The sequence below is a fragment of the Colletotrichum costaricense genome, assembly GCF_030867565.1.
Source record: "Colletotrichum costaricense strain IMI 309622 chromosome Unknown Scaffold_3.1, whole genome shotgun sequence".
Classification (NCBI taxonomy): Eukaryota; Fungi; Ascomycota; class Sordariomycetes; order Glomerellales; family Glomerellaceae; genus Colletotrichum; species Colletotrichum costaricense.
In genome coordinates this window covers 1,198,729-1,224,936 of record NW_026848232.1, presented here as the reverse complement: position 1 = coordinate 1,224,936, position 26,208 = coordinate 1,198,729, and the positions used below count along the sequence as shown (strand labels likewise).

The window sequence follows — 26,208 nt, the reverse complement described above, 5'->3', positions numbered from 1 at the left end:
TTCAGGGTTGCGACCTGTTGTTCTCTGACGGAAATGGCTATGACATCAAAATCCTCCGATGCTGCAGTCACTCAAAAGAGTTAGTGTGGCAGCTGTCTTGTCAATTAGCCACATGCAACCACACCGAAACTCTGAGTTGAGTGCATGCGACCGTTGGAGGGAAAAGGGGTAGCCGCAAGGTCTCAATTGAGAACATGTTCGTCTCTAACGATCTTTGGTCCCATCAGTTAGCCAAACCTTCAATTGCGATGAAGAAACCTCTGAGCAATTTACGGGGTACTCTAGCGTGACTGACGTGCATTTGTCTCGCGTCGGGCAAGGGGATCATACCGAGAATACCTAGGTACCTAAAGAATGTTGATCGGCGTCATGCTCATCTGAGTTGAGAGCAACGTAAGGAGTAGTGATTCTACGGCAGTTGAACGATATGGGAATCCACTACAACAAGCACCGGGGCTCTGGAATCCCGCCATATGCAGCGTGCTGTGATTGACAAATGACCCGGGTACACGATGCCGTCCGACTGGTGCAAGTCACACAACATTCTTCTCAACGGTGACTTCTCGTAGCCAGGCACGAAACACGAGACAAGGAAACACGAGTAATAACGCGCGCCGATTAAGAGAGTGCTCAAGCCTTTTCCCCCGAAGATTGTCATAAGATGTTGCACATCATAGCCACCCCAAAAACCAAACCCGTGGCCTCCCATGTTTGATCGTCTGTATAAGCTTGTTAGAACATCGCGTGCGCGCGGCGTTCAATATGTGATACGCCTTATGTTCCTCATCGCCAGCAAGGGTGTTGGTCGTCCAAAGGGGGATGTGTGGCATGGCTTGGCTTGAACCTGCGACAGGTGCAAGCGATCCGTGCCCACGCTGTCCACGCTGCCTCCACGCGGACAGAGTGTCAAGATGACTTGGACGAACGACGCCTGATGGGTTTGTTTTCGGACGAAGATGGAACGACTGGACTTGGACAGAGATACGATATGCTACTCCCACCTTCCCGATGGACAGTATTCTGGCCGGTTTCAAGACCCTGTGTTAAAGAAAAGTGTGGTGTTGCACCGTTGCACGTCATGTCCGTGGAGAATTACATGGCTTATCAGGCCCCAACCACAACAGCTCCAATGAACCACGGGCAAGAGCTTCGAAAATACCGGAGGACGCACATGCCAATTGAGAGTTCCTCGGGGCGAGCGGAATTATTGATTATTTGTTTGGTCCAAGGACTTGGTTTACAATGCTTGGCCAATTGCCTCGGTTTTCTAAATACTCCCACTAGTACCTTAGTGCAAGACTAGTAGTCAAAGCTCTCGAGTTATCAGCGATAGGACATGCATACACCTGGCAAAGGTTTTCTTTGCAATTCATCATAGTGCGGGTTCTCGGAGTTGCCATTTGCCAGCCAATGGCTTTGGAAGCCTCAGTCACAAGGACATAGGTCTGACTACGCGTCTCCCTTGTGACGAACTCAAGCTACTGCTCTGACACAAGGATCCTCCCGGCGCCACCTTTATGAAGACACTTCATTTTGCCATTGGTCTCAATAGCTTCGGTCTAAAGATAGCTAGGTTGGCTTCTGAGTAAACACATGTAAACTCCATACAACCTCCGGACTTCCCATATAACAGTTCCCATTCACACTCAAAATGGCCCACTGTTGCAATTCAATTGATCCGACGATACGTGGATTCGGCCGATCAACAGTTCGCAGTCGCACTCGTTCAACGGCGGGGAAATGCGGTGAAAATATGGGACTTTTATATGGACATCACGCCATTCCGGGGAGCTGGAAAGATTGTTGACGGGCAGAAGATCAGAGTGCCGATTCAGTGCAACGCTGCTACCTAAGTTCGGGGCAGCTTCATAGAAACTTCATCCGTCCATTCTTGGCAATTTACACTCTCAATCAACTCCTTTGAAAATGTCAGCGGTGTTAAGCCCACACACAAATGGAAAGACATGACTCAACAGCTCGTCAAAGCGTATCTTGAACACTATTCTCTTGCATTATACCGAGTCAACCGACGAGAGCTAAAAAAGGAAGCTAACGCAGACGATCCTAATCATCGGGACGGCCCCAGCGATGGTTCCCACTATCTAGATTAAGTCCCCCAAAGTTAAAAGGTGAACTAGCACGCCCGACTCCATGGTAAGCACGTCAGGCGCTGATAAACTGATAGGGTTGCGGTATTCATGACCATGTCCTCTGGGCAGATATTTGTCGGTCGTTCTTCTGCCCTCGTTCGCCGGAACTGCCGTCGGCCGCGTCACGGCTCAACCGAACACCAGAACGCGGTTATTATACACATCTACTTTAGAATATCATGAACCTGATAGAAGGGCCTTTAGAGTTAGAGTTTGGCTCTTGCCTCGGCACGAGAAACGCAGCTTGGTAAGCCGGTAACGCCTTGGCGGGTGGTTTGTTGGAATGCCGTTGCGCAAATTTAGCTTCGCTGGACTTCGGGTCTTTCCAGCTGGGCCTAACTCTGATAAAGAAACTCAACGTCGATATGATGACGGAATGAAGTCGCTTCAACGATTCATGTTGGGCATTATGAGCATTCGAGCTTGAGGAGAACTTAAAACACACTAGAATAATGACTTCGTCATTTCGTAGTCCCCGGCGGCATTCGTGGTAGACTTTGAGCTTGGATATGTAATCAAATTCCTGAGGCTTTGAAATCTTCTGTGCATAAGATAATAAGATGTGTGGGAAAAGTATCTAGAATGATGTGCAAGGGAAACTCGTCCTTGAGCGCCAAATGACATCAAAACTTGATGGCAAGAATAATCAATAAGACCAATAGAGATGACTCTTAATAATACCGCTCCTTCCGACTCACATCCAGCTTTCTCGTGTGTGTTGTCTCCTGGAAAGCTAGTTGAATATTGCGTTTGTCGTCAGACTCCGCTCTCACAACCTTCTCCCACACTTTGTCAGAAGTAACACCAGCTCCAGCATCTGCCAGATCCTCATCAGATGGAGGCGGCGTCTTTAGTGCGAGTACGATCAAGTCTTGTAAATCTGACCATGGTATCACGCTCAGGACACGGATGCGCTCCCCACCTGACTTGACCTTGAGAAGCTCCAACACGTATCCAGTTCCCACTGTTGCGGCGTAGACGGCGATGATGCCGAGGTAGATCAGCATCATCACCTGGGCAAATTCCAGCGTTTTGCGACCTTGTCCTGATCCGTATCCGTAGCGCTGCGCAGTAAAGTTGATTGGCAAAGCCGTGTTCAGCACCTCAGTGAAAGCTGCAAAAGTTGTGTTGCGCTGGGTCGTGCTGTCTCTCCACTCATCCTGATGATGAGTGTTGTTGAAGGGAGTGATTTTATGAACACCTCCGAGGTAGCCGTGTTGCTCGTTCAAGTCGAGGTAAGTTAGCTCGGTGTCAGTACTATTGAGCTTGATCCGGGTTCTCTGTTCTTGACTGTTCCGTGCCAGACCCTCGGCGAGGTAAACTCCAAAGACTTTGGCCAGAAATATTTCTGATGCTGTATTATTCGCACCATCGACTGGAGCCAAAACGTTCACAGTTTTCCCATTCACCTTTAACTTCGAAGAAAAGTTGAGGATGATCTGACTAACACCCGAGGCGGTGGTCGTGTTTGATATATTCCAGTGTGGGTTGAGAAATTTGAACCAATTCGACCTGAATCTTATTACTCGGATGTCTTCTTGACTCTTGCCGTAGTACATGTCTCGCATGCTTTTGTCGTTACTAAATGTTGATTGAAGACTGTCACTGACGCTTGGGTCCATTGAGAAGTTAGACGGCGCCCAACTTGCGTACAAGCTACAGATGTAAACCAAGTTTCTCGATTCCCCAGACAATGAGTCGGGTATCATTCCATTCAGGTACACAACAGTTGAGTTTTCTTTGTCCAGAAAGAATGTGCTTGAGGCTGAGATATTGTCGAGACTCGAATTGTTCAGCCAGTCTGCTTCGTTAAATTCCCTAGGTTTTCTTTGGGATTGAAGACAATCGGCATCATCGAAGCAGTTGATAGATTTCGTTGGAAAGCTGATAGATCCCGGAGTATCTGCTAAGTAACCTTTATCGTGTATTGTACACCTGGACTGTACAAATGGTTGGTAGAACCCCGATCCCTCTCCGGTCGGTGACTTGACATTGGCGCCTCCTTTGGCTGTAATTCGGTAGCGAGGTTCGCGGGATAGGGCACCAACATCGGAGCTGTGGATGAATTGTTGAAAGAGACCGATGCTGGTCATGAGGAAGTGCGATGGCGTGGTGGTAAGCGTGGTCGAAGATGTGTTAGGCTTGTCATCGGCTTGCGTGAACACTAAATGGCGCCTAATATCTGACGACGTGGAATAAAATGTGAGATTGTTGGTCAAGTCGGTGGCTGCGTAGTCCCGTACCCAGCTCGAGATCACAGGGAACCCGCCAGCTGGACAATAATCTCGATAGACCCCCGCAGGTCCTTGGCACTCCGTGTACTCGCTGAAAGGGTCTCTGAACCATATGGCCCTCCGATTCCACCAGTACAACAAGGGCGGCTCGATTTTGCTGAACGCCGAGCTTGTATCAAACTCGTACCAACCCAAGCTGGGTAGGAGGAGGACCGCAGATGCTGGTCCAACAATTGTCGAAAGTATGGTCGCGAAGACAAGGAACCCGGGTAGTAGCATTTCCCAGGGCTTTGACCTATTGAGACCTTGGTGGCGGAACGACGAAGTTCGAAGGTAGTTGAGATCTCCAACTCGATAGCCCCCAGTGAGAAAGCCTAATCGCACACCAGTTGTGACGAGACGTCTCCGATACATCGCAAGAGCAATCGAAGACAATGATGCCACGATTAGAAGTTCGTGCAGTTTGGCTACAAACTGGAGAATATTGCTGATGATATCGGTGTCCAGTCGATAACCGCTCACAAGCGGACCTATCTCCGGATACCAGTAGAATTGTATTGAACCAATGAGTAGGACGGATGTCGTCACCAGTATAGCAGGGAGGTGAACGATCCATCCGTTAAAGTAGCGTGACCATTCAGTTCGAGTGATGGGTTTCGAGATCTTTGAACCTTCCATACCGGGTAAAGTAGACCTGGAATCCTGTTTGCCTCGGTGCTGTGCAGGTCCGAGGCCCCCTTCATATTGGTCTTGAAGATCTCCCGTGACTTTTGCATATGACCAGTCACTCGTTCGCCTGCCGCTCGAGCGCTGAGTTTCTTCGTCAACACTCTTGGTTCGACTAGATAGCAGTGGCCTGTCCCACGATGTATCTTCGTCAGTCAGTCGTGACAACGTAGAGATTGGTCGAGGGGACATCTCATAGTGGTCTAGTGGTGGACTGATTAGAAGATCAGGAGAGGGCTGGTTATCGAGTGGAACTCCTCGACTCCATGCCCTTTGCGACATGCTCTGGCGTCGATGCCGCTCAGATTCTTGTTGGGTTGGATCCATCGCATCCGAAGGAGGAAAGTACTCGGCGCCGACAAGTTTTCAAATATACGCGGTTAAGACCACCACGCCTTGGTACCGAAAACAGAGACGAGAGAGATGAGAATATCAGACAAAGAAGGTTGGATTGGGATCATGGCTGCTAGTCATAAATATGCAAGAAGTCCATAAATCATACCCAGCTGCTACCGACGGACCCGTCCATCAGAATTGAGATGACCACCCCCTCAGACCATACTAGTTGGGAGTGGATGCACTCACCCTGCAGACGCAGCCTGATGTCAAGCCACTATTTAAATATAGCCAAGACAAGTTCTGGTGCCTTCAAAGCCCCCACGATAAGAGTTAGAGTCAGGTTGTCGTCAGCTGTTTAACAAAAAGATTACAGATAAATCAGTGATGCGAAACACTGGCAAATATGAGGCTCTTGTAGCAGCTCAAACGAGTAGATGGACTCACAATAGTAACACCCTGAGGTTTTGATGGGTGATACATGAGATTGAAGTTTTCATTCTTGTGTCTACTACCAATCTCACTGCTATGGTAAAAAGTCTCCAACATGTCCCGCGTTTTGAAGGCTGTCTCCAATATTCCATAGAGGAAACGGAGGCTCAAAGCCTTGTAATACAGGCCAAGGCACGAACAGCGGTTACTCGAGATCGCCATATCAATGAAATCAATCAGGCTGTCGTATCGGCAGACAGAAAGTGTCTGCCTAATGGACAAGGGTAACATCACCAATCACACAAACGGCACTCAGCCCCAAGGCAGGGGGTGTTCTTCGGGAACAGACATGATGGCCCCCAATGTGGCTACCTCGTATGCAGTCAGCATTACCCATACATCACCATTTTGACGGAATGGATGACCAGCTCGACGGAATTCGAATGCCCGTTGGTCTCTCAGGATTGGACAACGCAAAGCACTCAAAGCTTCGATAAGGCTCGGGGAGGCGCAGTCTTTGCGGCTTAGGTATATGATGTGCACTCTAAATTGGCTACCATAGTCCGAGACTTCTCTCTTCGCCATCGTGTCAGCTTGGGCGACCACGCGGTAGTTTGTGAGAGAAGACTTTGTAGTAAACCGCTTCGGGCTCGATCGAGTGACCATCACTCTGATAAGAAGGCATGTATAGATTGGTTCAAATAGAGACACTGAAGGCCTTCAGTCCTGTTTCGATTCGCCCGAGTATAGCATAAGTAAAGAGCTGCATCGCGCTGATACTCTCTTACCTTTGCTTCATAGTGAATGCATGGCTCTCAGTACCTTAGGTAGACGGTTCAATTTTTCGACCAGAATTCATTCACCTGGGATCTGTCGCAAAAATGACAGTGCACCCTCAATCACGGCCGGTCATAATAAAGTAATGTACACCATTGTGACGAAAATTGAGCCTGGTCTTGATTTAACATTTTGCCTTCAGTAGAATTGGAGATTAATATATCGAAGAGACGTTCGATGAAAATATGACGTTCATGCCAAATGAGCACCTCTTTCCCATGACCTTGAACGACGGAATTGAACATTCAAACTTTCGCTTACTGCCGGTCCGAAACTCTCGCATCAACTCACACGCCGCAGGTTGCTCAGCGTGCCCTGTGCCTTCACCTTCCGCGTGGCAGTTGTGCCGCGGTCCAGCAGATCCTGGATAGAGTTCATGACTTGCAGGCGCTTCATAAGCCGGATTGGATCAGCATGCCAAGCCTTTTGGCGGCACTTGCTCCCCAATAACAAGATCTGTATTGAATGGTGGATAATGGATTCCAACGTGGGAAACTGGGATGAGGTTGTTTGGTGCAGCATTGAATGCGACGCATGCACACCAAGTTGTTTTTTTCCAGGTTTCATGAAGATTGATAGGATATGTGCCGCCATATATCAGTGGCCGCAATGGAAACTCCGCTAAATTTCTCTGCCGTGTCGTGCCAAGCCGCCAGAACCACAAGTACCGGAATGCCGTGGATGTTAAGAGCCGCGCGAAAGTTTCACAAAGAAAGGAAGAGGATTTCAGGTGGTGTCTAAGAGCATATCTATTCATGCGTCCAAAGACGGGTATATACACTGACGATGCTCTGTTTAACGGGTTGCCTCCAGCCGAAGCCCATCCCCTCGATCAAAGTGCCGAGGGACGATCGTCGAGGCTAACTGATGTACAGTGAATAAGAAACAAAACTGTCCGAACAACCATGCAAGTGCAGGTCATTGACGGACCATGAAGCATTCTCTCCAGAATGCTCGACTTCCCCTTGATCAACATGACAGGCCTGCCGTCTGCCTTTGCAGTGATGTTTATATTGGAGTCTTTCATACCATGATTTCCACACAGCATGGAACCATTTAGTCAACGAGGAAGAGGTCGCGAGCGTGGTTGCGGCGCTTCTTGGAGCTGTACAGAGCAGGTCCAGGGATGGGGTAGCTGGTAGCACCGCTGTAGATGTCAAAGAGAACACCCTTGTCGTTGGCAGTGTACAGGCTGGTGCCAGCAGTGCCGGAGGGGTTGGCGGAACCGCTGCCAGTGATCTTGAGGTTGATGCACTGGGGGTAGAACTGGGCGCCGTTGGCCTGGCCAGCGCTGTGGAGGGCAATGATCTCGTGGCGGAGAACGTAGTTGCCGGGAGCAATGTCGCTGGGGATGGCGATGTCCCACTTGAGGCCGTTGCTGATGAGCTCGTCGGCGGCCCAGCTGCTGCCGGTCAGACCCTTCTCGGCGATCTTGAAGAACTTGAGATCGGCCTTGGTGGCGCTGGAGCAGTCGCCGGAGCACTTGGCGAGATAGTCGATGAGAGGACCCTTATGAGACTCGGGCCAGGTGTTCCACTTGACGGTGACTGTCTCTCCGGCGGCGACCGTGACGCTGGTCTTTCCGGGAGTGGCGGACTTGTGGCAGATGATGTCGGCCTGGCCAGCAGCGTCGGGGGCAACGAAGCCGAGATCCTGCTGCTGAGCAGCCCAGCCGGGGACATCAGGGGCGGGGTTTTGGTAGGGGGCAGTGGTCGGGTTGTAGTTGTCGGTGGTCTTGCCGCCGGCGGTGATGGTCTCAACGTAGCCGTGGGCAGAGACGGCGGTGGCGCCGACCAGAGCAGTGAGGAAAGCCTTGGTGTACATCTTGAATGGTTGTTGGGGTTTGTTTGTAAAAAACAGGTGGATCAAGTGGTGAAAGAACGGATGAACAGCTCACAGAGCAAAGAATGAATTGGGTCAAAGAAGGGTAGGAGCTGGAGAGCAATGCGGGTGAAGTGAAGGACGAAGTGGAAAGCTTGGTTAAGGGAAAGGAGAGATAGAAGCTGGATTCGAGGCGTTTCTTATACTCATGTCCAACACCTTCCTGCCCAGACAAAAGTTCAGATGCTGAGCATCCCACATCGTGGAGCAGTGGCCCGACGTCCCGTCAAGGGGAACGAGGGTGTGGACAAACAAGTCCGTAGTTCCATGTCACTCGATGAAAGCCCGTGTTCAGCATAATCCCAGTAAACATACCAAATCAGATCCCAAACAGGTGGCAGAGGTCTCAGAAGATGTCTAAAGTCTTGGTATTCCCTTATGAGAGCTTCGCTTCTGAGTTCTAGCTCTCAGCTTGTACCGCAAATCGTCGACATCACTATCGCGAAGCTCAGCGAGAGGCGGAAGGCTTCTTTGTCACTCGACAGACGCCCAAGCCCCTTACTGCCGAGCTCCAGCGTCTTCCATTTGGCTCAAACAAGTCTTTCTCCTGTAAAAGGAAAGCTGAGGTCTTGGCGATAACGAACAACGGAGAACGTCCCCCCGTACGCGTGGGCTCGGGCCACTGAGGTTGGCCGCGAAAACATTGGACGGACCACAAAGGCGGAGCGCCGGAGACTGGCCACATGGATGACAGATCAATCTATTTCGCACGGGGGCGGTGGGTAACAAAGTCTCGGCGGGATCGGCGGTCACATCGGGGACGGGGCTCGTGGTTGGATTAGTTGGCGGAACAGGAACGCGGACGACCACATTGGTGGGAGCGAGACAGCTCACGGGTCTGATTCTGAGCCTGGGCCATTCTGATAGACCTGGGCGGCAGTCGGGATCATCTACCGGGAGTCCGCATGGGCAGCCCCCCGACGCTTCAAGTTGAATGTTAGACCAACGCCTGGTGCTGGCGGCGGCCCCGACCAGCGGCAATCGAAACTTAAGGAGGCGCCGCATCTATACTTCAAAAGCTTGGCTTAATTCATTTGTTGGTGTCGCATACTGTCGTGGCACCAACGTCTCGACCGCTTGTTTACAGCTGCCGGTACTGGTTGTAGTGTTTTCAAAACGTGCACTTGACACTCTACTGTGAACTCGTCGAGTCTCACTTGATGTTCTACCGAGCCATCAAGTAGAGTTGGCGCAAAACTTGGTAATGAAGTGGGAGCAGAAATTCCAATGTGACGGAAGATCTGGGGGCGCCCAATTTGGCCGGTAGTTGCTTGCATGACGCATGAGACGGGCCCAGGGCTTAGTGATGGATACTGTTGTCTCCTCGCGGAGCACTGCTCCGTTTAGGTCTTCTGTGATGATGAATGGACAAGTCGAAGAACCTAGACAACAAAACTGGAAACCTCAATATTTTTCGCGTTCACGGCCATCCTTCCGCAGCTCGTTGCGACGGTGTGGCGTTCATGGGCCTCGTCATCATCTTTCAGACAACTCGAACCGAGTGTTGACGGGTCATGAAACACGGAAAAGACAGGCCTCTCCCTGGTAGCGAAGCCCAGCCGACCGACGGGAGAGGACAACTTTAATTAATCTTAATTCTTGGCGCTGCTCTTTATAGGTCCGAGCTCTACTTTTTCTGTCCAAGGATCCTGGGAGAAATCCACGTTGCGCAATCAATTCGGATGCAAGCGAGCAAAGAACAAAATGTCCAGCCCCAATCCAGATGAAAAGGGATGAAACAAAAGCGGCCGAAAGAAGAAAGGGAGTCTTGCAGTCTGGTGACGTGACGACAGAGTTCATTCCAACTCTTATGCTTAAAATTTTGATCATGGAGATTTATGAAGTAAAATTTGATGTTCTATCAGTGTGGTTCTTGTGGAGTTTACAGAGAGTGTTCCACTGTGGGCGCCCGCTACTGCCATCTATAAGTCGTCGATTGAAAGAGCGCTGCTCGACAATACTTGCGACAGGATGAGGCATCGTGGCTCACGGGGCTTGAAATCTGTAGCTGTGCATAGCTTGGCTGTGTTCTTACTTCGCCGACCTCCGGGTCTCCAAGGAATCCCGGTGACTCCATGGTAAGAAATTTGAATGGCACGCCAGGTGTCCATTGCTTGTGGACTCAACTGGCCGAGCCTTTCACAAGCCACAAGGCAGTTCTTCCAAGCTCCAACATGAGAATCCCATTGTGCTATTTACCGTTTACGACGAGCTCCTCCAACGAACCACTCTTCCTCGTACTAACTGAAGTAGTACTGAAAACTGACTCGGATCGCCGGGTCACCCCGTGATCCCCTTGCCCAATAACCCAAGCTTGGAATTTCTCACGATATGTACCTTAAAGCAGCCTCGCTTCACTCATCCTGGAATAGATGCGGTTGCATTTTTATTCACCAAAGCCAAGGCAATAGTACTTAGTCAACAATTGAAATCGAGCCACCACGGAGCTTCCTTGCAAAGGTCGGATTGAGGGCGAAAAGACGAGTCATTCTTAAAGTGCCAAGAAGTTGGCTCAATACCAAGTCCGGCATCCCGTTCCGTCGAGTGGTTCAAATGCTGCTTTGCGTAATAGTAGTTTCTCGATGCCAACATAAATATCACAAAAGCAGGGTCAAGAAAGTCAATGGTTGAAGCATTCGATTATCCCTCATCTCCACACGATACACCGAAGTAGGTACACATGTGGTAAAGACCGACAAGAAAGCCCTCTGTCCTGAGACAAAATCATACATCCTAGGCCAAGGAACAATCCTCAAAATTCATCAAGGAAAGCTCCCACTCTTCACTGTTGTGCTTGTCTCTCTTGAGTTCGGCATTTCGGGATCCTTCTCATCGCTAAAAGAGGCCAGGCACTTAGCAGCCAGCATAGATGGATTGGGCGAAGAGGGCTAAAGAGCAACATTAGCATTCAATCGAGATAAAGTATCAAACTTAAGTGAGAAAAGAGATTGAGACTCACTGTAAGTGTCGGCGTGGTTAAGGTTCTGAGCAGCTGTCAAGCTGCGGACGAAGTTGTATCCGTATCCGTTGTAGTCAGAGGTGCCTCGGATCTGGGTCAGATGGGTCATCTCGTGAACGATACTACTTTGGTTAGTATCACATTCTTTTCGTTAGAGACAACTAGACTCACGTAGTCTGTTGGTCTTGAGCATGGCAGGTTGAAGAGGCCGCAGACATGGTGAAGAAGGTGGGGCCTGTCATAGGTAGAATTTCGTTAGATCTTGGTGGACTGACGAGAATCCCGAGACGGGTCTGAACAGAGCAAGAGACTTACAGTTGACCATGTAGGATTGAGACGGAAGAGTGTATGCGATGACGTTGCTGGAGCAGGCGCCGTAGACATCGCTGCAGTACTGGCGAGAGACACCAGAAGTAGTGCTACCGCACTCCGAGACAATTCTGCCAAAGACGGCAGCAACGGTGTTGCGGGTAGCAGTGGTAGAGGACTTGAAGTATTCAGTCATGCGGGCAGCCGGACCAGAGGCAGCAGCTGAGGATGCGGCAACGGCAAGGGAGCGGCAGCGGGTGATGGCATTGACCTATTTCCGGCAAGTTAGTCTGGATCGGATCCGGGCCCGAAGTGGACTCCGGCACGGAGCTGGTCCGTGCATCGGTCGGAGCAAGGAGAAGCGACTTACAGTGGCAGTGCGGCGGGTGCCGGTGCAGTCAGCCTGTACGGCCGTGCGCTTCTCAATGAAGGCGGTGCGAACAGAGGCAGCCTCCTCGCCGTTGACCTCAGTCTTGATGCTGTTGCTGCTGAAGGGAACAGCGCCGGCAATCTCGGTCGAGTCGGCATCGGCATAGAGGAAGGAGCCCTGAGTGACGATCTCGACGGCGCCACCGGTGCTAAGGTCGTGGAGTTCGGCAGCATCGAACTCAACCTCAACGGTCTCGCCAGCAGCAACGATCTGGAAAGCTTCCTCAGTCAGACCAGCGGTGGCAATCTGAAGGCGGATGCCATCGAAGTCGATCTTGTTGCCTATCGTGTATCGAGTCAGCGTAGGTCCAGCCTTAGATCATAGACATAAGACTAACCGGCGGCGAAAACCTCGACCTTCTCAACGGGAGCCTTGTCAAGGAAGGTGCCGGTCTTGAACAGCTTGATGGCAGAGTCACCAGTGTTGGTGAGGGCAGCCTTGACACCAGAGTTGCCAATAGCCTCAAGCTTGACGTCAAGTGGGGACGTGTCGCGCTTGGCCATGTCAACGTTGACGGCGCTGGCCAAGGTGGCCAGCAGAGAAACGCCAATGGAGAACTTCATGATTGTTGCAAGAACCGGAAGAGCAAGAGCAGAGGCTGTCGATGAGGATCGAGTTGTGGATAGTGAGACAAAAATGACATATTAGATGAAGGTCGAGCTGCGTCTCTTTATACTTGAGTGATTTCCTCGACTTCATCTTTGGTCTCCTTCTGAGTATATCTCACACTGCTTGTCGATAAAGTTGCATCAAAGTCCCATCATGTCTGAGCTAGGCAGAAAAAGGAAGATAGAACGTCGCCCAGACTGCCTAGACGGACTTGGGACTAAAGCGTGGAAGGTGGAACGGGCAAGCCTAACCGATGCCAAGATAGCTAATATCAACCGGGACGGTAGTCAAGACTTCCTGCAACCGTCCAGTAGATAGAAAACTGACGGCATTGACCTCATCTATTGTCTACATCCAGACAGCCCTGCCGATCACAACCCCGCATTGGTCGTGCGAGGATTTCATGACACTAGTTAAGGTAGACAGCACATGGCACCAAGGAGGCATTGGTGATATTGGTGATATTGTTGCTTCTTCCTAAATCTCTGTTGCCATCGCGGATTCTTCAATGTAATCAATAAGTGCAGCGTTACCCCCATGTTTTTTTTTGGGTCGGCTATCTCGTCTTGACTTTGTTCCAGTGATACCAAAATCCGTCAGAGAGAATCACTTGAGCTAAAGAAATGATAGAAGCAACGAGGCCTCGCGATCAAACTCCGCCAACTGGGACATCATCAGCCGGGACCCCGGACGGGCTATTCCGCCCTTGGTGATTCCTTGCCGTGTCCAGTCGCAAAATCAGGGGCTCTTCGCGTTCGGTAGTCTAACCCAACTTACGAGCAGCCAATTGAATTACACCAAGACTGCAACCGAAGCTGGTGATCGTTGAGGCCCAGAATCAACGTCAAGTACCAATCTCCAATAAGATATTGCCAAACATGAGATGCCAAGGGGTTGCCAAGTGCACAAGCCGGAGACTAGTTCGAGGGAGGAAGGAGAAAAAAAAGGATGAAACCTCGACTTCTTCGCCTGCTGCCAATGCTGCCGGTGCAGTTCTGGACTTAACGAAGGTCGGCCATGGTCAAGTCATCAGCTGGCTGACATGTATGGAAAAAACGCGCCTGCCGACCAATGATGAGGGGAGCGGAACATGCAGTCGGATGACTTCGGTTAACAGATAGGAGAATTATGTGGACGCTGGTGGAGCTCGCTACTTTTGAGTTATCGCCCCAAAGTTGTATTTGACCTGCAAGACTGTGAGCTGTTGACCCAAAGAGGGAGCTGCCAATGCGTGATCGGTAAGCTCGGTACCTTAAAGCCATTAAGGTAGCTTTGCCGAGAAAGCAACCATGCGTGTGCCGACTGGCTGCGACTGATCAGTTCAGCAGATTCGACTTACAACATGTCCCAGGTCTCAATTTGCCCCTCCTGACAAGTCTTCACGCGTGTTGAGTGCCTTGCCTTGGCTCGGCAAACCATCAGAAAAACACGCGACAAATGGTTTCCGAAAACAGCAGACCATGCTGTGCTTCTCCCCATATATTAGCCTAGGAACTCCAACAGACCTTCCTTCTTTGGCTCGGCTTTTGAGCTGCGAGGGGAACAACAAGCCTGTGGAAATCAAACTAGTTTCTGGGCGCGGTACGTGAATGCTACAGCTCATTTCTTATTGTCTCTTGGCTTCTGCTTGGCTTCCTCTTGGCGATAAATACCTCCACCTCCGCTCCTGACTCGACCGTGCTCCCCGCGCGGGCAAATCGCTTTTCCGAACAGCCAAGCTCAACGATGCTAGAATTTCGCAAGTCTTGTTGTGCTGTTCAGCTCGTATTCTGCAGAACCGCACCCTCCATTACGTGAAAGCTCATACTCGTGCATCGGAGACACACAACAAAAGAAGAAGGTCTCTTAGAGATTCTGGAAGCGATCTGTCCACTGCCATTTTATGAGCTGATTATCATGATAAGCAGACCGGGAGATAGTTGAATGTTGGCTGCTTTCCCTTGATGGATCATGGAAGGACTCAATCATGCAGGTTGAGGATGGTGGTCATGATAGCGGATCAGTGATGTCGGCCTTCGTTGCCCTAAATGCCTTCCCGATCAGATGCATGGAGAACATAAGACCTAACTAGAGTCCAGTTGCATTTAGAAAGGCTGGGAGAAGGATCTTTTGGGCATGACGCTGAGAAAAACACGTCATGGCTCTCGGTTACAATTCTACAGAAAATATGTAAAGAAGAAACAGTTAACATGGATACTTTGAACAACTGTAGTTTTAATAATCTGCTCTGTGCAGTAAGGAAACACAAGATAGAAAGCCGTGCTGCTTTATATTACGTCGAACATGAACAGCAGTTACATCCTGGCGTATTGTTTCATGAACGCTAGTAACGCTACCTATAAGTAATGCATCCTAATTTCAATTCCTTCTTGTAGATAAGAAGGGAAACAAGTTCAGGCAGATGCACGCTACCAGACACCCATATCTTGAGAATAACTTTTACAGCAGCTAGTAGAGCTCTGTCGACCGGGATTTCGGTTGTATCGGTTGCGTTTCCTGCTCTGCCTGATGTACGTGTAATGTACATGTGTCTTCAATTTTCCATCGTACAGCACGCTATTTTCACTACTGAGAGACTTTCGGGGAAATATCTCTGGGCGTATGATAAAATGTGACTTCTAAGTTCTTCAAGCACTGAAGGTACATGCGAATGAAACGCGAATAAGTAGGCCATCGAGATGTGAGGCTTTTTTTGCTTTATATACGATGCACATGTGATCTGAAAGAGAAAACTAAATGAGGTTGACGCCTTCTTGTTTTGTCTGCCCATCAGACGATGTTGAGTTGCTCATAGCAGCAAACAAGGAATTAGGTTTCGGGGCTTTTTTGACCGGACCAAAACTTAAATCACCTACGTTAGACTACCCTACTACTTAGATACCTTATCTGCCCTACTTATCTCACGTATTGCTAGTGTTGCCATCGTTCTTATATGTAATTTTCATCGTATATAGAAGACTGACTTTCTAGAAGCACAATTGCCTGAACGACATCTACTCCATTCGATCGTCTTACCCATGAACTCAGCGTTATCAACGATATTCCCTAAGATGGTCAAGGGGTAGAGATGGTGTAAGTGCCAACATCACTGTGGGTGACCTGAGCACTCTAGTCAGAGGACAGGATTCAAAGTCACGAATAAGTAATTCTCCAAAATGTCCTGTCCCGGCTGACCTACCTTAGTCTTTGTGTCTGCACAACGAGGACCATAGGCACTAAAACATGCTGGAGTTTACCACCAAAGCATGAAGCATTTCGCTTGCTTCTTGTAAACGACCATACAATAGACCGCTCGGACGTTAGGACTATAATAGCCATAATCAACTGATTTAGGAGCTCAGTTTAATGTCCTCACATCATTTACCCCACTCGAGCAAGGACGAGTTCTTCAAATTCCGTTCACTCGCGAACGACCTCCATCAAAAGTTGAACCATACAAGTCGATGGGAAACCCCGTGGGCTAAAAACCAGGAATCAGATCAGGCCTGAACTCACGCAAGCTAACGTTTGCATGTGTGTGATTCTTTACTACGAGTCTCGGAGCAAATGTCTGTGCTGCTTCAATGCCAACTAACGCCGACTAGACGCGACATGATGTCATTGGGCGACGTAAACCCAACCTACCTCACTCACTGGCTCCAGGACGACTATGGTATGAAAATCACATCAGGATCTCGAAAAAGCTTCGGATTCGGTTTCGGCGGTGCTACTTTACTTATTTTCACCGCGTTCCACGTAGTTGCGGCCGAATGGGTCGTTCTGTGGTGAGCACATTGAACATTTTGGTGGTATTTTCTCGGAACAGCCCCACGACGACTTAGACGAGGATTACGAAAGCTGGGGAGGCGACGATCGCCAGCACTGTCGCCGCGTAATGCAACCCCAGGCGTTCAAGACTCAGCCATAATTCTAGTCAACGGAATGCTAGTAAAGCCGCTATATCCGTTGGGGACCATCATCCCATAGGCCATGTTCTGAGCTTTGAACCTAAGGTAGACGGCTACACCGATCCTGGCTACAAGCGTAGCGAAAAGCCATGTCTTGTGGCCATAATTATACATGTACGCAAATGCTGTAGAAGCTTTGGAATGAAATATGTATAACCGCACTATCTGCTGTGAAACATATATTGAATCACGGTTCCCGATTCACCACTACCCATTCCATTCTTACTCTCAACTCTTACACTCTTCCTGACTTCCCGGACTGTTTCGTCCACTTACCAACAATGGTGCAAAAAACCGTCATCGGCGCTGCACTGGCTCAGGCCGCAAGCGCAGCTCTTTACGATGATACAATTCAGACGAAATATGGACTGATTCAGGGCTACCCGGCCTTCAATAGCTCTCCGGCGAATATGTCTCTTGATAATTGGGCAGATATCACCGTCTGGAAGGGCATCCCCTTTGCCGCCTCTACCGCAGGCAGCAATCGCTTCAAGGCTCCTCAACCCATCGTCGCGTGGAACTCAACTCTCGACGCCAAGTCATTCGGCAGTATCTGCCCTTCTGCCGTGGGCAGTGGAACAGATGCCTACACCGTTGGCGAAGATTGCTTGAACCTCAACGTATGGAGCGCAGCAAACTCGACTGATGCCAAGTTGCCTGTTGTCATGTGGAGCTATCCGGCTGGTTCGACTGCAGCGATGCCGCTTTTCGACGGAGCAGGCATCGCCGACAAGGGCGTTGTATATGTCAACTACAACTACCGCACCGGGTCTTTCGGATGGCTTGCGACGCCTGAGCTCAACCAGGAGAGACTTAGCACCGCTGGATCGAATAGCTCGGGTAACTACGGCATGCTGGATCAGTTTGTCGCTTTGAAATGGATTCATGAGAACATTGCCAGCTTCGGTGGTGATCCGGACCACATCACAGTCATGGGTCAGTCCGCCGGCTCGGCGGCTACTTACCATATGCTTAACGGCCCTCTACACGGCGTTCCTCTCCATGGTGCCATCATCCAGTCTGGTGTCCGCGACCCCCACGACCCCCTGTGCACTAGCTTGGCAGAAAACTACCGGAGTCTGGACGTGAACATGGAGACGGCGAGCAGATACATGGCCTCGATGAACTGCTCTGATATCGCATGCATGCGCGCTCTTCCGATGGAAGATCTTGTCACCGAATTCCTCAACTCCGAATTCGACTTCACGGCCACACTCGACTACTACGCCATGCCAGACACTTACATCAATACTCTGGACAAGGGAATTGCCCAGGATGTCCCTGTCATGACGGGCAACACGAAAGACGAGAGCGGGGCGGAATACGGCCTCAACATCACTCTGGCGACGTACATCTCTGACTTGAACGAGACATTCAGCACTTGGCAGGACAAGTTCCTCGCCGCATACCCTGCCAACGACTCGGCCACCGCTTCGGCAGCTGAGAACGCCCAATGGACTGACCGCTCAAAAGTAGGAACATTCTCCTGGTCGCAGTTGTGGCAAGCCAATGCTACGTCGTCGGTCTACAACTACATCTGGGATCACGCCCCACCTGGGCAGACTCGGGGCGCGTTCCACATGAGCGAGATCAATTACGTTCACAACAATCTTTACGGAACCGACTCACCATGGACTAGCGAGGACTACGAGATTGCCAAGATCATGAACAGTTACTGGGTCAATTTCATCAAGACTGGCGATCCGAATGGAGATGGCTTGAACCAGTGGACGCCTGCGAGCAATGCCAGTGCGACAGTAATGGAGCTTGGTGATGGTTTCCAAGCCCTCCCTATCGCCAAGGATGACCAGATTGAGTTATTTGCTCGATGGTTCGATACCTTGGTTACCTACTAGGGTATCTAGACACGTGTCTAAGCGGAGCCACTATCAAGCTGCGAGCATGTTGCATCAACTGTCTAAGGAGGAGTCGCCTGAATTATGTGTTTATATCTTACTTCTTGTATCTTTCAGTCTTATAGCTGTTTCACAACCATCCCGTCGCACACAGGGTCCTCTAAATATTATCATGACATGCATCATCATCCGAACCAATATGTGTATGTGCGGAATCTAAATCGCCAAAGTCCTTTTTTATCTCTGCGATCTTTGCTTATTTGGGGATCTTGAACGGATGTGCCTCTGTGTTGAGAACGTAATCGTCCAGGCTAATGAGATCCGGTGGTGAGAAAATGAGATAGAAGTACTTGAGGGTCTCAGCAAGCCAGAAGCTCTGTAGAGGAATGAATTAGCAACTCGTGTCACTCAAACATGAAGAACAAGCAAAGCAGAGATCTGTCGCGGGACGTTTGCCAATGCTCACCTCCATCTCATCCAATTTTCTCGTCTGATCCGGCGGAACGGTAACATCAGCTATAGCTGAATGTGCGTGCTCTGTTTCTGTTGCTTTCAGAATCGACTCAAACATTCGCCAGGCAATATCTTGAAGATCTTGTCGGCCCGTCATCCTGTACAACAGGAATATGCTCTCGATAGCTTCGGGACGGAGAATGTATCTCGGGTCGCGTGCATTCCGAAAACCCTTCTTCAGCCTTGGATCCCCCTCGCTCTTCCATCTTGGCTCATCCCAGAGGCATTCGTCGTCCTTTTGGGTGTCCCCGGTCTTCCGAGCCTCGCAAGGGATGAGATTGAAGTTTTCCGGCATCACGCCGGAAGGAAACGCGTCGTACGCCCATGCACACCCTCGCGCGACCTTCTCACCGAGAGCAACGTGATTGTCGACGGAGAAGAGCCTGCCCCCAAGACCAAGCATACCGCCCGCAAAGCATGCGAGGTGTTGGCCGTCGGATACGTGCTCGATTCGGTCAGCATAGATGAAGGCATCGCCAGCGAATAGGATGTCGTCCCGATCTGGTACCATAGGCCGGAAAAGTATGTGTTGCTCTACTATTGCCATGGCCCCAATGTACATCTTTTCGTAGGATGGATCTCGGCCGCCGAGTAGCGCAAACATTTTGGGTAGATATTCGTAGAGTGAATCCGCCAAGGCTCCCAGCGTGAAACTGTTGTCCGTATCGACTCGTTCCTCTCTGAAATTAATCATCTTCGGCCACATCCCGGGAAGCTTAGACTTGAACTGCGTTCCTTCCAGAAACCTCGTAATGCGATCCACGGCGTCGAAGTATTTCGGATTACCCGTCAGCTGGGATAAACGGGTAAACTCCATAGCTAACGAGCCCGGGGAAGCTGACGGATCGTGCGTGCCAGCTAGCTGAGTTCCATTCCTAGCGTCTTCAAAGTTGACCCAAAAGCCTGGCAGGCGGTTTGGCGTATCGAATCCCATGTAAAGCATGTCCCCCAGCTCTTTCGCTTTCTCGAGGAGGGCAGGCTCGCCACTGAGATCGTACGCACTAAGTAGGCCGCCCAGATGTCTTATCGTGGTTTCGAACATGTTCACGCTGGTGGCTGATGTGTTGGCCCAATCCAACTTCACGGCTATGTTGGCCGCGGCGCGAAACTCGTCCTTGAGCTCCATGATCCAGAGCGTATCGAGAGAATCCACCAGTGTCGCAGCCCATCCTCCAAATGTGTCCTTGGCCCCAGCACTTACGGGCGCTAACTCGTCCCGACCCCAAGCAAACTTCTTGTAGCTGCTCCAACTCCGGATGAATACATCACGGACAGCTTTCTGTCGTTTCGGGGCCTCTGGATGCGGATTGCCTACGCCGAATTCGTGTTGGATTGAAGGAAGGCTTAGTGGTTTGCCTGTTGGTAGAGGCTTGAAGGAAATGACGGGGTGGTGTTGCTCTACAGTCGCCCAGTCGAAAGAACTCTTGCGGAATGTGATCTCCTCAGGCTGGCTGCTGGTGCTGGGGAATAACAGGATCGGTCTAGACTCGAATGGAGGAAACAGTAAGAAGACTGTGACGAAAACTGCGGCGAGAAAGACAGCCAAGCGAACGGGGCGCCGTGGCGCAAGTAGACTCTTCGAGCGCATACGCATCTCAACGGTATCAACACCAGACGCGCATCGTGCGATCTTCCGGGTCTCGAAAGTTGTGACCAGACGAGCGCAGTATGGCTGAATAAAGCAGCCAATCTACCGTTGAGACGAACAAACTGTCCTCATTGCAAGAGGCCTGGGCAGACATGAGCTTCATATAGCTCGGTAATTTCGGTCAGTTTCAAAGGCTATTCGTAGTGGAGGGTTACGCGGATCGTTGTTGTGGACACTCAGAGATTGGACCGTGGGAGCTTCATGCCGGATAGCGTTTGTTGCAGGAAGGTAGCATTACCATGTTGCAGGGAAGTCTGCCGGCGGGAACAAGACGACTAGCAATTTAGAGTGCACTGATCGACAAGTTTTGTTAGACGAAACAGTTTCGATCAAGTTGCGGGACAAACTCAAATTCAATGCCATCTCCTTGCAACCGTCGACGTCTCTCCTACTAGTTACCAACGCACGGGACGAAGCCGAAACCGACGAGGCGAGCACTCGCGTTTGGCTGAAAGTTGGGATGTTCCAGCAAATTGCTCTGTTCATTCGCTAATTTGTCACCCATTCAGGCTTTGCGATGAGCTGATCATCCGTGTTCTAGGCCGGACGAACCCGGGAATTCCAAGACCCTACTTGACTGAGTTTCTGATCCCACTCAACTTGAGTTGTCATGGAAAACCTTATTTGTTCCACACAACCACAACAAGCTTTCTATTGCGGTAGAACAGTCGGTATCGCTTGTCGGGATCAACAAGAAAGGCTCGCCGCACTCTGCTACAGGCGATGCGCGTCGCGTCTAGAGATGCCAGGTTCCTGGACAACTGCGGAGTCGACAACATATGAGAAACTTAGACGTGCATTGTGGCACAGTTACGCTAACCTGAACATCATTCTAAATTCTTGTTTTTGCCTCATCTAACAATAATGCCAGGTTCTGAATAGCTGCCAGACCATACAGCGCGGTGACATTGGTAGAAACCCCAAGAGCCTCATCTGCGGGCTCTAGAACGTGGTGTTTGTTCACCGGGGTGCTTTTCCAGACAGCGTTCGGACCATAGTCCCGAAAGCCATCCCCATTCTCAAATTCTTCCAACGCGCGTTTAGCCAGATCAGGTCTATTGAGCTCCTTCGCCGCATAGGCAGTCAAGCGAGAGTGTCCTTGTCTTAGCTGCAGTCTGCCCCAGCCAGGTTGGCTGTATCGATTCTCCTGGTCCTCTAGACTAGCGTTGAAGAAGATGCAATACTCTAGCCATGCATGCTTGAACCCAGTTACGTCTGCTTTCTCTGGAAACTGCTGCAGGATATCGACCGCCACCTCAAACAACCCGAACATTGCTGATAGGTGGGAAACCTTCACTACCCCTTGATTGTCAGGATCTGCGGCGGGTGGTGAGATGGCTCCGGTTGACGGATTATAAGTCGCATTCCCGGTAACAAAGCCGTTGGCAAGGGCGCCAATCCCTTCAATTGACCGGAATAGCTTACTCTTGGCCTCAGTCCACCGTGGCCCCCGTCGCTCAACCTCGACAAGCCATGAGGCTGCTAGCGATGCCCAGTCAGTTCCCAGGCTGATCTCGACTGCATGCGCATCTGGGCTGTAGGTTTCTCTGTCCTTTCGGACCTTTCGGTACGGATCGAGGACCAGAAACTTTTGATCCGTATCAAGGGTCTCTTCGAGAAGTTCTCCAACACGTTCGTCACCGCCAGACAGGTAGTAGAAGAAGCGGCGATACAAGGCGTTCGATATACGGGCTTGTTTGCAGCTATCGCTCCAGTGCTGCACGCCATGTCGTGTACCGAGACCCTTATAACGCCCAAGATGGTAAACATCCACCTCTCCAGTATGACGAGTCAATGCTTCCGCCATGTGGAACACATCAGCTCGACCGGTCCGCAGAAAGTACAGCCAGAGCCATAGATCTGGTGATAGCTCAGAATTGTCCCAGGCGTATCCGCCAACATCGTATCGCCAGGTGTGTCGGTCTTCATCATACGTGTGCATGATATCGCCATGGTCCCAGAGCCCGTACCAACGCCGTTGTTGTACTTGCTTCTCGTAGAATTGAAACAGGAACTCGAGGCGTTCGTCGGTGGCTGAAAGGCCATTGGCAGACGTATTCGACAATGAAGACCAGTATGTACCGAGAGCTTGACTAAGGTGAATGGCTTCTGGGCTAGGCAATAACTTTGGAGGATCTCGGATGAGGTCTATGAGTGATGAGAACTCATTGCTATCTGGCGTTGAGTCCGTCACCGATATCATCAGCTCATTTGTGCGCGCTATCCCGTAAGGCGACCCGAGTTCAGGCTCCCAATCCTCGTAAGTGATCTTCAGGGCGTCTAGCTGATCGTCAAAACCTTGTTGACCTAAGCCGTCATGATAAGGCCGAAGGTCCATGGGCCCGGCTTTGGGGTCGTATAGCCAAAGTGTTACCTCGGTGTCTTTTTGAGAGGCGCCAAGGCCTCGAACGTCGATTCCGGTCGGGTATCGTTCCCAGAAATGTCTCGACCCGATGGCCAATCCTCCGCGATTAGCACCACCGACATAAACAACTCCTCCCGCCTTGGTACCACTGGCGGTCTTAATCCACGGATGACCTTCCCTCAGTCGCTTCTCGAGCGTAAACCCATCTGGCGAGAGTTGATGCAAACTGAAGTCATTCCAGATGGGCACCCAGCGCAGAGAAGCTTGAGGTAGCTCCGGGTTCCAACTATCAGGAGACGGCAAAGGCTTGCCCTGCACCTGAGCGGACCTGACCTCTCGCCCAGGATCCTTCCAAATTCCAGTCAGCCCTTGAGAAGCCTCGGCAAGAACACCCCCTGATGCTCCAGAAAATCGTACATGACGATCGAAGGCCGCTTCTTCCTGGAGAGGTACCTTGAGGCGGATTGCGATCCCTCGAACAAAGTCGTTTTTCCCGCCGTCGTATGTTATGGTGTGAAGTATTCGAATGTGACTAGATCCGGCATGTAGATAGAACCTAAGTGTGAAAGGTATCCATGGTTCGTGGGTCTTGATAGTCGGCTCGGATTCTCGAGGCACCTCGACATGGACTCCGCGAACGGTGATGACAGCGCGGATGGAACCGACCTGCTCGACTACCACCGAGCTCATGCTCCCCTGGAAACTGTGGTGCTTCACAAGTGAGTCTGGTTTATCGGGATCATAGACACGATCCTGGGAAAGGAGAACCAATCTGCCTTGTACACCAACCGTGATGCCCTTAGCATTGATAACTTCCTTGATGATCTCGTTCCCGCTCTTTGCAAACGTTACCTTCAAGCTCCCAGTGCTGACTGAGATAAAGTTGGAGTCTTCATCGGCTTTGAGCTCATCCAGAAATGGTAGCTTGGCGTCCGACGAGTCAGCTGCAATGACGCGGTAGCTCTCTTCTGCTGTCGCTGATGAGGCAATCGCATGGCTTGTCCATTTCACAGATCCGTCGGGCCAGAATGCGGTTGGCCAGGTCTGTAGTGGAATCTCGCTCCCACTTTCTGTTCTGCAAATGAATGCGGTATTCGAGGGATGGCAGACTCCTTGCCCCCAAGGCACCCCAAATGTAACCCCTGGGTTTGAGGATGGTTGTTTCCCGAGCCAGTGAATAACTGTTTCCCGATGAGACTCCATTGACGTGAGTAGAGCTCTTCAGTGATTTGATTTGCGCAAAAGTCCTGACCGCAGAGAATACAGCGAGCTGGCACAGAATCGGGACCGAAGACAAAACGAGGGCTGAGGAACCGCGCCGCGATATGACCGTTCTGTCGGGCTTGCCAAGCCCTAAAGTATCCTTCCAAGATGTGGCGATCAGGGGTCTCATGCATTGAAGCGGATTAGAGTTGATGTTGTCATTCGGAGGATTCTGACGTGTTGCGGGGGATACCGCCAAACGCCGGACCCGGGCGGAGAAAGCAGTGGGGCCGAAATGGGTGAGTCTTGCCGATTATTGCCCTCCATTACGGCTTGGCCTCGGCTCTAGGCGTCGGAGGGGTCGCCGAATGGCTTTTGGCTCAGTTAGATACCTGAGGTAGGAAGAGTCTACCTTGCATTTGGTGTGAGCCTGCATCCAATTTGTTGCGGTGGAATCAACATACTGTGTACATAAGCCGACCCCACAACACTTGTTAGAAGTCGAACTGCATTATCCCTGCGATATGTGCTCCCTAAATGACTTCAATGTGTAGACGAATTGCGGACGATATCTTCAATTTATCCCAGGATATAGACCGAACAAAGACAAATAGTGAAAAGGGGACGATGTCCTATTTCAGCCGAAGCTGAAGGTCTTTCAGGATTGTCTGGAAGACCCGATTCAGTGCATCCCATCCCAACCGAGTTGGCTTCCAAGTCGGCTTGGCAACGTACGCACCCGCTGCAACGACCCCAAGACCAAATGCCCAAGGCATAACCTTCCGCACGCCAGTGAAGAAAGCGAGCTTGAAGAACCGATTCTGCCTCGTTCGCACGCGCTCAAGGTGCTCTTTCCTCTGGTTCGCCACGGGAAAATCGACGCCGCTCGGGATGTCCTTACCCAGGAATTCACACAACGGCGCCCAACCGTCCTCCAACTTGAACTCCAGAAGCCGGTCCTTGGGCACCACAGCCCGGACCTCTGCATAGTGCTGCCTGTAACGGTCTTTGGCGACTTCTCTCATCTCCTTTACGTTTCGGACGCCGTAGAATCCCAGCAGGATCTTCCTAAGAGTCCTGCCGCCGTTCAAGCCCCATGCGGGCCCCAGAAAATCAATGATCAGGTTCGCGCGCAAGCCCCAGGTAGTCTTGAAGATGGCTTCGTCCATACTGTGGAACCAGCTGTCGACATCGCGCTCAACGAGGATGACCTTGGCCTCTGGATACGCCTCAATGAGTTGCAGGGCGAAAAACGAGCCCATGTCAGTGACTGCTTCGTAGGAGCCGAATAGAGCTTCCCAGTCTTTGCGTGTAAAGGGCGCGCCGTTATGAGTTGGAAGTGTGGGAAACACGGAGTCCGCAGCGCGAGAAAATAGCGCCCATTCGCGGGGCGAAGAGATGGCCTGGATACCGTGGTGGACTCCCTGAAAGCCCAGGATTGTAAGAGCTTTAGTGATGGAAGCAGAGCCTGTGACGTTGTTTAGTCCACTGGAGACGTGTGTAAGTTACAACGCTTTGGGTACGAACCAGTCCGTGTCATTCCCAACGAAAGGACCTTCATCTCTTTAGCGGACAGAGGCGCTGAAGCCGCTGGCCCAGGAGTCTGGGCCGCCATTGTTGCTGGATTATTTTACAGCAAAGGCGAGCGTTTGAAGCTTCTGTTGTGAGCAATGATAGACTAAGAGCGAGAAGAGTTGGTTACGGTGTGAAGTTGATAACTGAACTAAGAGGCAATTAAAACTCGATCTCAATCGAATCAATGTCCTTTCCTCT

General features: G+C 50.7%; 7 protein-coding genes across 7 annotated transcripts; 1 reads left to right on the top strand and 6 right to left on the bottom strand.

Annotated features, from left to right (window-relative positions):
* Nucleotides 1-2,821: 2,821 nt before the first annotated feature.
* Nucleotides 2,822-5,062, bottom strand: CCOS01_03211 (uncharacterized protein; the record flags this gene model as incomplete). Its single annotated transcript, XM_060451397.1, has 1 exon — nucleotides 2,822-5,062. One exon carries the CDS (start codon nucleotides 5,060-5,062, stop codon nucleotides 2,822-2,824), a length of 2,241 nt encoding a protein of 746 aa, XP_060317662.1.
* A 2,709-nt stretch (nucleotides 5,063-7,771) lies between these two features.
* On the bottom strand, nucleotides 7,772-8,539 carry CCOS01_03210 (glycosyl hydrolase family 61; the record flags this gene model as incomplete). Its single annotated transcript, XM_060451396.1, has 1 exon — nucleotides 7,772-8,539. One exon carries the CDS (start codon nucleotides 8,537-8,539, stop codon nucleotides 7,772-7,774), a length of 768 nt encoding a protein of 255 aa, XP_060317661.1.
* Nucleotides 8,540-8,695: 156 nt separating this feature from the next.
* CCOS01_03209 (uncharacterized protein) lies at nucleotides 8,696-8,797 on the bottom strand (the record flags this gene model as incomplete). Its single annotated transcript, XM_060451395.1, has 1 exon — nucleotides 8,696-8,797. The coding sequence occupies one exon, from the start codon at nucleotides 8,795-8,797 to the stop codon at nucleotides 8,696-8,698; it is 102 nt and encodes a 33-aa protein (XP_060317660.1).
* Nucleotides 8,798-11,449: 2,652 nt separating this feature from the next.
* Nucleotides 11,450-12,857, bottom strand: CCOS01_03208 (deuterolysin metalloprotease; the record flags this gene model as incomplete). The annotated part of the gene is made up of 6 exons (XM_060451394.1): nucleotides 11,450-11,484; nucleotides 11,556-11,677; nucleotides 11,727-11,790; nucleotides 11,871-12,135; nucleotides 12,235-12,575; nucleotides 12,632-12,857. 6 exons carry the CDS (start codon nucleotides 12,855-12,857, stop codon nucleotides 11,450-11,452), a joined length of 1,053 nt encoding a protein of 350 aa, XP_060317659.1.
* Nucleotides 12,858-17,131: 4,274 nt separating this feature from the next.
* CCOS01_03207 (uncharacterized protein) lies at nucleotides 17,132-18,706 on the top strand (the record flags this gene model as incomplete). The annotated part of the gene is made up of 1 exon (XM_060451393.1): nucleotides 17,132-18,706. The coding sequence occupies one exon, from the start codon at nucleotides 17,132-17,134 to the stop codon at nucleotides 18,704-18,706; it is 1,575 nt and encodes a 524-aa protein (XP_060317658.1).
* Nucleotides 18,707-18,962: 256 nt separating this feature from the next.
* CCOS01_03206 (glycosyl hydrolase family 47) lies at nucleotides 18,963-20,813 on the bottom strand (the record flags this gene model as incomplete). Its single annotated transcript, XM_060451392.1, has 2 exons — nucleotides 18,963-19,082; nucleotides 19,173-20,813. The coding sequence occupies 2 exons, from the start codon at nucleotides 20,811-20,813 to the stop codon at nucleotides 18,963-18,965; spliced, it is 1,761 nt and encodes a 586-aa protein (XP_060317657.1).
* An 886-nt stretch (nucleotides 20,814-21,699) lies between these two features.
* Nucleotides 21,700-26,050, bottom strand: CCOS01_03205 (uncharacterized protein; the record flags this gene model as incomplete). Its single annotated transcript, XM_060451391.1, has 3 exons — nucleotides 21,700-24,307; nucleotides 25,171-25,903; nucleotides 25,963-26,050. 3 exons carry the CDS (start codon nucleotides 26,048-26,050, stop codon nucleotides 21,700-21,702), a joined length of 3,429 nt encoding a protein of 1,142 aa, XP_060317656.1.
* Nucleotides 26,051-26,208: the final 158 nt, after the last annotated feature.